This window comes from Pistacia vera, unplaced genomic scaffold (genome assembly GCF_008641045.1).
Source record: "Pistacia vera cultivar Batoury unplaced genomic scaffold, PisVer_v2 Contig408, whole genome shotgun sequence".
Taxonomy (NCBI): domain Eukaryota; kingdom Viridiplantae; phylum Streptophyta; class Magnoliopsida; order Sapindales; family Anacardiaceae; genus Pistacia; species Pistacia vera.
This window is the reverse complement of record NW_022196233.1, coordinates 872,835-885,907: the sequence shown is the minus strand read 5'-3', so window position 1 is coordinate 885,907 and position 13,073 is coordinate 872,835. Positions and strand designations below refer to the sequence as shown.

Here is a 13,073-nt window from a genome sequence, read left to right as displayed (position 1 = left end):
TCACTTTCTTCCATCGGCATTAATTGCTTCTGCAACTTCCCATATCAATATTATGCCTGCTTCAGCCTTCAGTGCCTGCAAGACAAGAATTAAATCAGCAAATAGGGCCACGATTTGATACCCTGAAAATATATGTTATGAAACCTTATTATTGTAGGATATATACAAGTATTCATGTAAGAAAAAATGTACATGACCTCGCCTTCATCGTGGATCCATCTCAGATATAGTTAAGTTATTTATTGTATTTTCTGCCCTGTTTATTTCACTCGCATTGTCTGCAACAATCTTTCTTTCAATGGAAAATGCAGGCTGTTTTGGCACTGGTAATTTTACACCTTCACTTGTTAATAACAAAGAAATAACAACCAAAAAATTAGGTCTGTCCATTGGATTGTGTTCAACACAAAGCAAAGCCAAGTTAATGCATTTCAAAACTTGCTCTTCACAACATGAATCATGTAGTGTTGGATTCATTAGTTTTATGGCTACACCTTCCTTCCACAACTGCCATGCCTGTGTCAAAACCATTAAATATTAAACATTGAGATAAACAAAGGTTAGTAATTTTAACACATAATAATAGCAGCAGTACTACATTGTGAACTTACAAATCCAACAAGGTTGAGAGGTTGACCATCATAAAAGATATTATTGTTACACCTCATACCACTTATGATCTCCAAAACTAAAACTCCGAAACTGAATACATCAGATTTCTCAGAGAAGATGCCACCTATAGTGTATTCAGGAGCCATATAACCACTGGATTTCATTTGTAAAGTACAACATTATTATGTAAAAAAAAAATGAATAATCAAGTTCATTGGAGCAGCAAACTTTAATGACAACACAAATTCAAAGAGAGATTCTTAAATTTATGGTTTACTCACCGTGTGCCCACAACTCTATTCGTATTTGCTTCAGAGTGAGTTGTGATAAACACTTTTGCCATACCAAAATCAGATATCTTGGGATTCATATTTTTGTCAAGTAATATATTGCTGGCTTTCAAGTCTCTATGAATTATTCTTAGTCTTGAATACTTATATAGATAAAGTAGTCCTTGAGCTATTTCTTCAATGATGTTAAAATATTTGTTCCAATCAAACAACTTCCTTTTAGATTCATCTGTTATAATGAAAAAAGAAAGGTTTGAGGGACGTGCAACATAATAATCAAGCAAAAGTTTCAATAATGTGAAGAAACCAAGCATAGATAATTAAAGACATATGCAAATATACCAAAAATATATGTGTCCAAGCTTTTATTTGGCATGTATTCGTAGACCAATATTTTCTCTTGCCCTTGAATGCAGAAACCCAAGAGCCGCACCATATTGGTGTGTTGTAATTTAGCTACTATTATAAGCTCATTCTTGAACTCCACTAGTCCTTGTTTGGATCTTCCTGATAGCCTCTTTATTGCTACCTCTTGCCCGTCAGGCAACAAACCCTGAACAATAATAAATAGTCATTGCTTGATATGTTAGACATAAGCCTTTTGTGAAAGCAAATATACCTTGTAAACAGGTCCAAAACCACCCTCTCCAAGTTTAGTTTCAGATGAGAAATTATCTGTAGCTAGCATAATGGATGACACTTTATATACTTTCAAATTGGCGCCTTTCTTTCCATCGATCTCAAGCTCCTTTGCTTCACTCATTAAGTCAAACATAAACTTTGCTGTTTGGAAATTGAAAAGAAAAAGTTTGATCAGCTTGGCATTCAATAAAATATTTAATCATATTTATTTGCTCTATATAAACAGTTAATTTGTTGTATATATTACCTTCTAGTCGAAATGTTCTCCATCTAATGAAGAAAAAGATACCCAAGACGAGTATAACTATTAATCCAGCCACTATAGCAAGTGAGATCCCCGTCCATTTCAATATCTCAGGAACTGCAGCAGCCAATCGTGAAATCATTTACACATATAAAAATATTAATTGTCTTCATCGCTTCTTTGACCATTTTTTGTTTTTTGTTTTTGTTTTTGTGCAATTAAGTTTGTACGTAGTAAGATACAGAAATTATAATTATAATATTTTTTAATTGAGTTCTCATCAAACTAAATTATTTCATACTAAATTATTTCATTGAGATTATATTTATTTTGTATGTAATGTAAATATTTTATAGCTAATGTTATTTTATGCAAATATTATATTCATAGATATATTTTGTTTTTTTTCTTTAAAAAAAAGGAAACAAGCAGTGGGCGAGCAAAGAAATTGTACTGGTGGTCCTAAAGGAAAGGTCAACAACGAATAAAGGCGTTCTACTTCTACAGTTGTGTATACTTTTAAAAAATTTCAGCATAATTTTCTTGATCAAGTAAAATAACAGAATATTGGGTCCGTTTGTTTTGTTATTTTGGATAGGATTTTGAGAATAATATTGGATAGTTGAATAGGGGAGTATTACGAGGTAAAATTTAAAATTTAACAAAAAAACCCCTAGGTTTGCTAATTTAACTAAACACCCCAATATATAAAATTTTTATAAAATGACAAAAATACCCCCACCCACCCACAGTGCCAGATTTCAGCCACCACCGACAGAATCTGGCTGAAAAATGACTTTACGATGCAGATCGGTCAGATATGACGGGTAGAGCGTCGATATGTCCTTTTCCGATGGATCTGGCCGGAAAAGGCTAGATCTAGGGCCAAATCTGGCTGTCGACGGTTGCAAAAGTCCAGATTTGGCCATTAACAATAGCCAAAGATATGGCCGTCATTGTCGGTCAACGATAACCAAGATTTGGCCATCACTGATGGTCAAATCAGTGAATCACTGGTCAGTTTTGATCGTTTGTAAGCCGTTGTGATAGATTCTGGCTACCAGTGACGGTAGTTGCTAGAATCTAGCAAGTATGGGTGGATGGGGGTGTTTTTATTAATTTTTAAACTTTTTTTGGAGGTATTTAATGAAATTAATAAGCTTAAGGGGTCTAAAAGTAATTAAAAAAATATACTAATATTTCTCAAATAACAAAACAAATAAGTGTTTTGGGAATATGATTGGGAATATGGATAAAAATAATAAACCAAAGGAGACTATTCAAAGGCGAATTGTCAAACCTGGGTTCTTTTTCTTGACCGGAATTGAAGGAAGAGAATGGAGATCAAGAGCTCTAGCTTCTCCATTGATTTTAAAACTCCAGCCTAAAATATAATGAGAACTAGAAAGCTGTCCTGTTGCAGAAGAGAAGCCAATATACATGAACTCATGAAAGATTGGTGAAAGATTGACGTTAAAAGACAAGAGGGGCAATCTTGGTTTGGCAGAATTTGGAGAGATGGTGACATTTAACAAATTTTCTGATGCATCGTAATCGATCCAAGCCAGGATTGGTTTTCCACTCGTGAGACTCAAATTTTGTTTCGTTGAACTGTCATCGAAGTAGGCTGCAGTAAAAGAGACATTCGAACTCAAGTTGTTGATGTCGATGCCAACATGGTTGCCGTCGATATCTCCGAACTCAAGATTTTGAAATGTATCAAACTCAACGGCAAATAAATGATTTGAAAAGCTTCCCATATTGGTTCTAGAAAAGAGGCCTAGATGCTGACTTGATGTACCATTGAGTTCATTAGATGGTGAGATGGTGAAGGCGAGGCCATGGCCACCAAGTTCTGGAAACCGAGGGACGATACCTAGAGCAAATGACGAAGAGAAAGAAAAGACTTGTCCATTTGTGGAGTTCTTGAACTGGATCGGCGAGCTATAGAAGGCTTGACCTTGTAGAAAATTACTGGTATCGTTTGTTAAGCAAAGACTGCCTTTTTTCTCGATCTTTGCATCTCGACGTAAGGTTATGTTGGTGCTCAAATCTTTGAATCCTGGAAAAAAGAGTTCATTGAGTTGGGATGATACTGGAATGGAGAGAAACAAGAGAGCAGAGAAAAATCTGAGAAAGTTGGCCATGGAAAGGACAAAAAGTGAAAAATATATTAATCTGGAAGAAACCTTATTGGGGAAACATATTTTTATAAAGGAGATAGTGAGTGGTAAGTTTCCAAGAAGGGAGATAGTAGTCAAAGCGATTCATGTAAAGTCCATAAAAGCGGCAATAGACTTAAATTGAATCCTGTATGGATTTATCTCTTTGATATTGTCAAGGCCATAGTCACCATACCCAACCCAACCCCATCAAATCTATGGGATAAAAAAAACCGTATATTGGTAGGTTTTCTATTCGGGTGACCCATGTGGAGAAAGTCTTCAAACTTAAAAATCAACTTAACACCGTACAATGGAACGCCAACACCACAGACTGTTGGAAATTGGTTATTTATAAAGTTAAAAGAAAAAAAATTGTGAGTTATTTATGAAACAATATAATGATTCAACCAAAAGACAAATTGTTTCATTTGAATCAACATGTTGTTTCATGGAACAGTGCAATGTTTCAAAAGGCATTGTTTCATGAAATAATGCAATGTTTCAAACTCTATATAAAGACAAGATGGAAGTTCTTTTGAGACACACAAATAAATCAAAACAATCTTATCTTCCTTCTTTTCTTCTCTATTTGAACTAGCAAAAAAAACTCAAAAAGCATTCTCTTATTAATTTGGTGATTTTCATTATAGTTTGGTGCAGATTCACAAAAGGCTTGTCATATCCTGAAAGCGGTTTGCATTAGAAACCCACAAGCAATTTAAAGGGGTCAAATATCGCTTTTTGGAAAGTGTAATCTTACGTGTTTCAAGTCTCTTTATTGAATTTCCCCAACAATCAAAAAGCTATATTTCACTTCAATGGAGACTGGAACAACAGTTTCAACCATCAAATTGATGAATCAAGATTTGGTGCGACTTGATCGTTTTGATGGATCGAATTTCACTCGTTGGCAGGACAAATTGCGTTTTCTGCTTACTGCTTTGAAGATCATCTATACTCTTGATCCTGATTTGCCACCACTGCCAGAGCCCACTGATGAAGACACCGATGAAGTGAAGGCAACCAGGAAGAAGAGGGAAGATGATGAATTAATCTGCCATGACACATTTTGAACGCCTTGTCAGACACACTCTTTGATCTCTACTCCAACATGAAATTTGCCAAGGAGATATGGAATGCTCTAGAATTCAAAAATAAGGTTCAGGAGGAAGGTACCAAGAAATTTCTGATTTCTAAGTATTTTGATTTTAAATTTCTTGACGATAAACCTTTCTTGCCTCAAATTCATGAATTACAATCATTGTCAATAAGTTAAAGACTACAAAAATATAACTTCCTGAATAATTTCAAGTTTGTGCTATAATTGCAAAATTACCACCAACTTGGAAAATTTATAGGAAGAGGGTTCTTCATAAAAGTGAAGATTACTCTTTGGAAGAGATTTAGAAACATTTTCGTATTAAGGAAGAATCGCGTTCAAGAGACAAGTCTGAGGAAACAAATTTTGATCTTTCTAAGGCAAAGGTAAATATTGTGAACAAATCCAATCATTTGGTGAACTCTATTCAATGTTTAGGTACCCATTTTAAAGTGCAGCAGAAGTTTTTACCAAGTTGATTAATGGTTATCAAGTGAAGCATGAATCAACATCCATAAACAATAAATGTAAAGCACACTAGCATATACATGGTTTAGCTAAAACCACTCTTAGCTTGCATCCATGGGACCTCGTCCAAATTGAAGCAAATCCACTAAACAACAAACATTACAAGATATAGTTCAAAGTTGATTTTAGCTACAACAAAGAGAACTCCCTGTTCTAGTTACACTAAACACCACCCTCTGAATCTCTAATGTTTTGTTGCTTTCAAGAACTCCTTTACATTGGGAACACACCCAAAGAACACTTGAGCTCCACCCAAGCTTTACAAGCTGAAGCCACGCTCCAACATTAACAATGGAACCAAATTCCAGCAACCATTCAATCAAGTATATGAGATATGGTGAAGGTTTGGCACATAAACGAAGTTAGACCTTTCAAGAAAAACTCTCTGAAATTTTCAGAGCACAAACAAAACAAATATCAAAAGGTTAGTTCACAAATACACAAGAAAGAAGAATATAAAGAAGAGTTTTCTTACTCAACAATTTGTGCCAAGTCAGCAAACAAGGGCTGACTCATGTTTGTCCAAATAAGGAAAAGATTCCTACTAAGGATGGCTCGTACCAACTTCAAGTTCTAGCCTACTTTACTTCTACTTCCATTGAAGCTTTGTCTCCTTCACTATCTTCTTCACACGGTTTCCAATTAACATCATTGCACAAGTCCTACCTCATTTTATTGTTCTTCAAATAAGGATCCTCTTGCATTGTCTCATCAATCACATTTGTTTCCTTTAGGTTTCAATAAATGTACTATAGATTTTACTTTCAGTAAAGATAAAAACTATAGAAAGTACATTGATCTTTCTATACCAAGCATTGTATCCTCTATTGATGTAGCACCTATTATCAATAAAAGTACTGTTTTGCAATCCTCTGTTGTTGATAAATCCTTTAGAACTAAAACAGATGGTTTTCAATCTTTTCCTGTCTAGAAAACTGATATTATGATACGACATAAATGACTTGGTCATCCCAATTTCTTAGATCTTACCAATATTCTTAAAACCTTGGGGATTCCTTTTCATACAAAAACTGGTCTCACAGTCTATCCAACTTGTCAATTTGGCAAGCTGCATCAATCTACCTATCCGAAGTCCACTTTTCAAGCCTCTAAACCCCTTGAATCCATATACTCAGACCTTTGGGGATCTTCATCTATCCCTTTACCTGAAGGTTTTAAATACTACATCCAATTTTTAGACGATCACACAAGATTCACTTGGATTTTTCCTTTAAAAACCAAGTCTAAACCTTACACAATCTTTACTCAATTTCACAAGGTTGTATCCTTGTCCACACACTAATCAACCAAATGGGAAGGTAGAGAGAAAATATAGACAACTAGTTGAACAAGGATTAATTCTTCTTGCCCAAGCTAGCATGCCATTAAAGTTTTGGTGGTATGCATTCCAAACAACTACCTATCTCACACATAGGTTTCCCACACTTGTTTTGGACAATTTATCACCCTTTCAAAAATTATTCCATACTGTCCCTAACATTCTACCATAAGAGTTTTTGGTTGTGCTATTTACCCCTTTATTAGACCTTATAACACTCACAAATTTAACTTCCATACTACCAAATGTACTTTTATTGGTTATAGTCTACATCATAAAGGGTATAAGTTCTTAGCTCCTTCTGGCAAAATTTACATTTGCAAAAGTGTTAAGTTTTTGATGAATCAAACTTTCCATTCCAAAATTCTGCCATTTCAACTCCAGTTTCATCTATTCCACCATTCAATTTTGAGTCATATTTACCTTCCTCTACTGTTTCAACTTGGCATGAACCTACTACTGTGATTGATTCCTCTCCCATGTTGTCTACAAACTCTCACTATCCTCTTACAAATGATCATTTGAACATATTAACCAAGACACATTCCACTCCAGTTCTGTCTTAGTCAAGTCCAATTCAACCTTCTACAACCTCCAAGTCTAATGATTCTCAAGTCACTAAAAATGTTGAACTATCTCTTGTCTCCATAGCTTCTAAAACTGGAGAGCCCTTATTGTCACTTGTTACCATCTCTTCTAATAACGCCTTTGACACTATACCACTTATAGTGACCTTATCTTTAGTAGCACCTTTACCCTTTGAAACAAATACCCATCCTATGATAACTAGAGCAAAGGCCAAAGCCCATAACATTGCTCGACTGACCTCCTCATCTCTAGATACCAGAGAACCAGTCATTGTGTCAAAAGCACTCTCCCATCCATCTTGGAAAGCTGCTATGTAGGCTAAGTATGATGCCTTACTGTCTAACCGAACCCAGGAGCTTGTTCTAGCCACCTCTGAGATGCATCCAGTGGGTTGCAAATGGGTTTTTAAGATTAAAACTAATCTTGATGGTTGTATACAGAGGTTTAAAGCTCACTACAAGAAAAATGACATTCTGCAACCATTTTTTTAGCAACTAACCAGAATTAGTTGCAAAAAGGCTAAATTTACCAACTGAATTGCCATTAGTCGGACAAAGAGCAACTCAATTTTGGGGTCCACATGTTCCAACTTTTGGCGTCTAAAGTTAATGTTCTGCGACTATTTTGTTAGTTGCAGAACAAGTTGCTTTAGTGACTAATAAATTTAGTTACAATTTTTGGTTGACCATTTTTCCCTCNTCATGTTTGCTGTTTGGCTGCTGCTCAAATAGGAACTTCTTCATTCTACAACCGTATATATCCTTGATAATTTTATTTTATTTTTTACATTAAAGACAACAAGAACAACGATGAAAATGAAATTAAAAAAAAAAAAAAAGTAGCATTTTTTATTATTTTATTTCCTTTTATTATAATGAACGGTACTATGTTTATTATAACATATTTTGAACCATTAAATCAAATACGCTTTAAATGGTTGATATTCACTGGCGTAATTAGGGATATTTTGGGTTATATTGTAATTAACTACAATCTTATAGGGTATTTGTAATAATATTGAAAAAAAATTCAAAAGCCCGGCCTAGCCCAAAGGCCAATGAAATTTAGCAAGCAATATATATATGATGTGATTTATTTATTATTATTATTAAGGTATTTGAGATTAATAAATCCATACAGGAGTGAAAGGTCATGTTTAACCCTACAAATTTAATATATCAAGATAATTGCACAAATGTGAAAGATCATATTAGAGTGAGCGGAACCCTACAAGCCTAAAGGTAATTGCACAATATGGAGAGATACAAATGTGGTAGGCAGTAACGGATTCAGAAATTTCTGTTAGAGTAGGCCAAAATAAAAACTAATTACACATTAATATTTTTGTTATGGTAGGCCAAAATTCAAAAATTATATATACTAGTATTTTAAAAAAAAAAAAATTTGAGAGTGGGCCATGAACTAGACTGAATCCACCCCTGGTGGTAGATACTTCTCTTAGGTATAGTTAACTCAAGTGGCTAAAGGGTTGTGGATGTAGCATTACTCTTAAAATTTTATTCACATATTTTTTATTTCCAAGATTAATAGGATTCTTTGACCTTATTACCTCATAACAGTGTTTTCTTGACTGAAGTCGGGCCACATTTTCTTTGGTAGACTTTCTACGTCCCTTGAGTAGTTGAAAAAAGCAGCCAGATGACCGGCTGTTTAAGTACAAAACAAGCTAAATTTTCTTATTCATCTTAAACTAAAGAAAAAGAATTAAATATTGTTAAGATCTTTGAAGTTATGAAGAGATATTCGCAAGAAAATTTGATAGTGAAAGAAAAACTCTCACCTGAGACTGAGAAGGCATTGAAGAAGAGATGGAGAGTAGCTTCTACCTGTACTCTATGCGCCATTCATATACTCAACGATTATCACAAGGCTGCTGCAAAGCGTCGCGCTAATCAGGTCAGTTGATTATTTCATCAATTTTTCGGGATAATTTTGGTAATATTTATGCATGCAAGAGTATGAAAGATCTTCACGAAATTTTCTAGTTTAATTTATATAGAATTCAGGAAAAGAGAATAACAGAAAATGCAGGAAAATGGAAGAAAATTAGCCAAACAAGTCTAAATCTTAATGAATATCTACACTTGTGGACTCCGGGAAGTCTTTCCTTGATAGTTACATTGAATTTTTGAAATATTACCATATTGCTTAATTTGAGGAGGATCTTGTCGCAACACTTGAGTTGTTCAGTACTTTAATTTCAATAATTTATTTTAGAGTTAATGATTTTTTCCCACCCCAACAAAAGCTTAATGATACTTTCACAATCACAGATTTTTTAAATACTACTTTAGTACCCAAAACACAATTTTGTTAGTAATTTTCGTTGCGAGAAAATACAAAATGGTTAAAAGTTTGTCATAAGTGAGAGTAGAATGGTCAACAAGTATTTTGCATCTAAAATCAAAAATTAAAATTCCAGAAGATAGCAAACGGTGGAGGGCGGCAACTCATGATAGATGAATGGTGAGTAATCAAATACCGAGGTTTGAGGGGTTTTGAAGAGGGAAGATCGGAGGTTGAAAGTGTGGTAGAAGATTGGATTTTACCGCTGGAATCAGGCGGAATTGGTGCAAAAACAATGAAACCCTAGGCAGTGGAGAGCCATGAATGACGTGCAATTGGCATTAAGAAGGTTGGGGGTTTTGGAAATGAGGGGCCAGTGAGTTGATTGGTGGTCTCAAAAGGGATTTTCGATGTCAGAATCAACCAGAAAAATGAAAGAATCTTGCGAACCAACCAGTCAATTTCATTATCGAAAATCGTCTCTATCACCACCAATCGACTCATTGGATCTTTCTCTTCAAAAGCTCCAACATTATTGATCCTGTTTGCTCACCAATCGTTGACGATTGAAGCTTCCCCACCCTTGGCTTTTTCGAGTTGTGATCAATTAAAGGGTTTAAGTTGTTCAATTTTTGTGTTTGTTGGGTTGAAAGACGATTGAGGAATGTTTATTTGCAATATTTGTGGTTTGTTTGTTGATTTTCTAGTCGCCGGCACTCCTCAACACTGGCAGCAATTGTCGGCAATAGAAGAGGCTAAGAAGAGAAGGAAAAGAGAGATTTTTTTTTTGGTAAAATACCATATTTCCCAGCCAAAATAGAGAGAAACATAATATTTAAGTAGTAAATGAATATTTTAAAAGTACGAGGGTGGAAAAGTGTCATTAAACTTTTTTTTTTTTTTTTTTTTTTGTCGGAAAAAGTCCTTAACTCTTAATTTTATTGTAAAACATGTTGACATCTTGTCGTCTTGATGAAACTATCATCAAATTTGGAGTATGTTGTGAAAACTCCACCTATGCATAGTAAATCTAATGAAAAAATGGATCAAGATCTTTTCTGTGTCATCATTACATTAATAAAAATTAAAACTCTTTAGACATGTTGTGAGATCTTTAAAAGTGAATCATAATAGAGGATACGAATCTCGTTACATATTTGTAACGTGTTGATCTTGATTTATAATCTAACAAGAAAATAATTTGTTCATATAGATCATTATAGAGCGGATCTTTGTTGCGACAAACTTTGTCCTAGAGGTTCCATCGGCCGTTTTCGATCAGCTTTCTTCCAATCATAAAAATCAATATTTACTTGCAGCCATGTTGATGTCTCTTGCCACATTGCTTATTTGCATAACTGAACTAGTTTACCAAGCTCTTAAGGCAAGAGTTGCTTGGAAATGGAGGCAGAAAATCATACCTTGGTTTTATTATTCATCTCCAGGAAACAGGCACAGGCCATTTGGTTCCGTCACTGATATTATTGGATTACTCTCTGCAATTTTCCAGTGTATTTTCACCACAATTACATATGTTTTATATCGTCAAGGCAGTAAATGTCCAGTTCAAATTTCCATTATGCCTCTTGTATTTGCCTTTTGTGTACTGTGTTCTAAGTTTCAGAAGAATTCTGAAGAGAGCCCGGCTTATTATTCTGGAGAGGTTAGGCATTGGAGGACGCTTTGAGAATGGTTAATTTTCCAGTTATGGAATTGCTGTAGTATTTGCCATTTGGTTGAATTTGATGCTTCTTTCATAAGATTTTACTGATTAAAATGTGTATGGGATTGTGTATGTATATAAGAAACACATTGATAAGACGGTTTCATCACATCGTTACGCTGATTTGCTGAGAATATCCTACTGAAATTAATCTCATATATATTGTCACATTCTTGTATGTCCACCCCTCATTTGGATGGTTTTAAGAAAATATCACTAAAGTGGTCAATTCAAATTGGATAATCAGAGTCTTAAATGGTGATTTAATGAAATTGTTTCATATAAGTTTCAAGATAAAAATTGTGCTTTAGCTTGAATTGTATTCAAAACTTTTGCATCAAGATAAAATTTGGATTACAAGTTAATTCAACAAAATCCTATATATATATATTTTTTAAAGTTGCTCTTACTTTCTCTCGATTTCAAGGCAAGTTTTAACCACCTTTAAGTAGTCGAGTAGTGCGACAAGGACTATTAAGTGTATTATTAAAAAAATCTTGACTTTGATTCTCTTCAATTGCTGATAAGTGTGGTTATTAGAGGTTTATTTGATCATTAACTTTTAAAATAATAAATAGTAGCATTTTTTATTAATTTATTTCCTTTTATTATAATAAACGGTACTATGTTTATTGTAACATATTTTGAACCATTAAATCAAATATGCTTTAAAATGTTGATATTCATTGGCGTAAACAGGAATATTTTGAGTTATATTGTAATTAACTATAATCTTATAGGGTATTTGTAATACTTGTAGATGCAAAAAATCTACCGTTACGGAAATAGAGTCTAATTCCGTGAGGTTGAGGCCACCAGCAATCCGCTGCACCTGCGCACACAAGAAAACAAGCGTGAAGCTTACAGAAAACACCAGGGGGTGTTCGCCGTAGGCACTCCGACGCTTAAGTCAGCAAGACTGGGTGAGGCTAATTTAGAGAGGGTTAGGGAAAGAAAAGGTTTACCAGAAATTTAGTTGGAGACAAAGGCTATGGCAGCAAAGTAAAGCTCTCGAGAGTGAGAGCTACGCGGTTAGAAGGTGTAATGTTTCGTGCCTGTGAGAGGATTGGCCTCTTGTTTAAATAGCAGTTATAGGATCTTCGAGTCCTAGTAGGACTGTGAGTCCTTGGGAGTTGAGATTTAGTAAAAACGGAGAGTCTTTGACTCCCTTACCTTCGTGGGAAAGAGAGTCCCAACGGGTCTAAGATACAGATCTTAGACGAATTAGGATAGTAATAGATCTCTCCGATAGAGTTTGGATAGTTAAGTAGGCAACCCTAGGCTCCAAGTAGACCCTAAGTCCAGTAAGTGGTCTAGGATCAATGGGCCCAAACCCATACAAGCTGATGATGAGGTCCAAACAAACTGGGGGCTTTTATTGATTGGGCTCAAGCAGTGAGCAACATGGCAGGTGTAATGAGTGGGTCTAATATGCAGACCATGTCATGGGCCAAACGAGATTGGGCCACGACTCGAACTTTGTTGAAGGTGTCTTCCCCTTAGGCCTATTGAGACCGAAGACATTTTGTGGCCCTA

The 13,073-nt window shown here is 34.9% G+C and overlaps 3 protein-coding genes across 3 annotated transcripts; 1 reads left to right on the top strand and 2 right to left on the bottom strand.

Annotated features, from left to right (window-relative positions):
• Window positions 1–1,930, bottom strand: LOC116142421 (G-type lectin S-receptor-like serine/threonine-protein kinase B120). The gene is made up of 7 exons (XM_031427836.1): window positions 1,792–1,930; window positions 1,522–1,685; window positions 1,245–1,455; window positions 894–1,131; window positions 612–765; window positions 274–516; window positions 1–75 (listed from the first exon to the last, which is right to left on the bottom strand). Exons 1-7 carry the CDS (start codon window positions 1,928–1,930, stop codon window positions 1–3), a joined length of 1,224 nt encoding a protein of 407 aa, XP_031283696.1.
• Window positions 1,931–3,068: 1,138 nt separating this feature from the next.
• Window positions 3,069–3,935, bottom strand: LOC116142420 (L-type lectin-domain containing receptor kinase S.4-like). The gene has a single exon (XM_031427835.1). The coding sequence runs from the start codon at window positions 3,933–3,935 to the stop codon at window positions 3,069–3,071; it is 867 nt and encodes a 288-aa protein (XP_031283695.1).
• Window positions 3,936–9,119: 5,184 nt separating this feature from the next.
• On the top strand, window positions 9,120–11,536 carry LOC116142449. The gene is made up of 2 exons (XM_031427870.1): window positions 9,120–9,424; window positions 11,028–11,536. Exons 1-2 carry the CDS (start codon window positions 9,260–9,262, stop codon window positions 11,499–11,501), a joined length of 639 nt encoding a protein of 212 aa, XP_031283730.1. The 5' UTR covers window positions 9,120–9,259; the 3' UTR covers window positions 11,502–11,536.
• The last annotated feature ends 1,537 nt before the right edge of the window (window positions 11,537–13,073 follow it).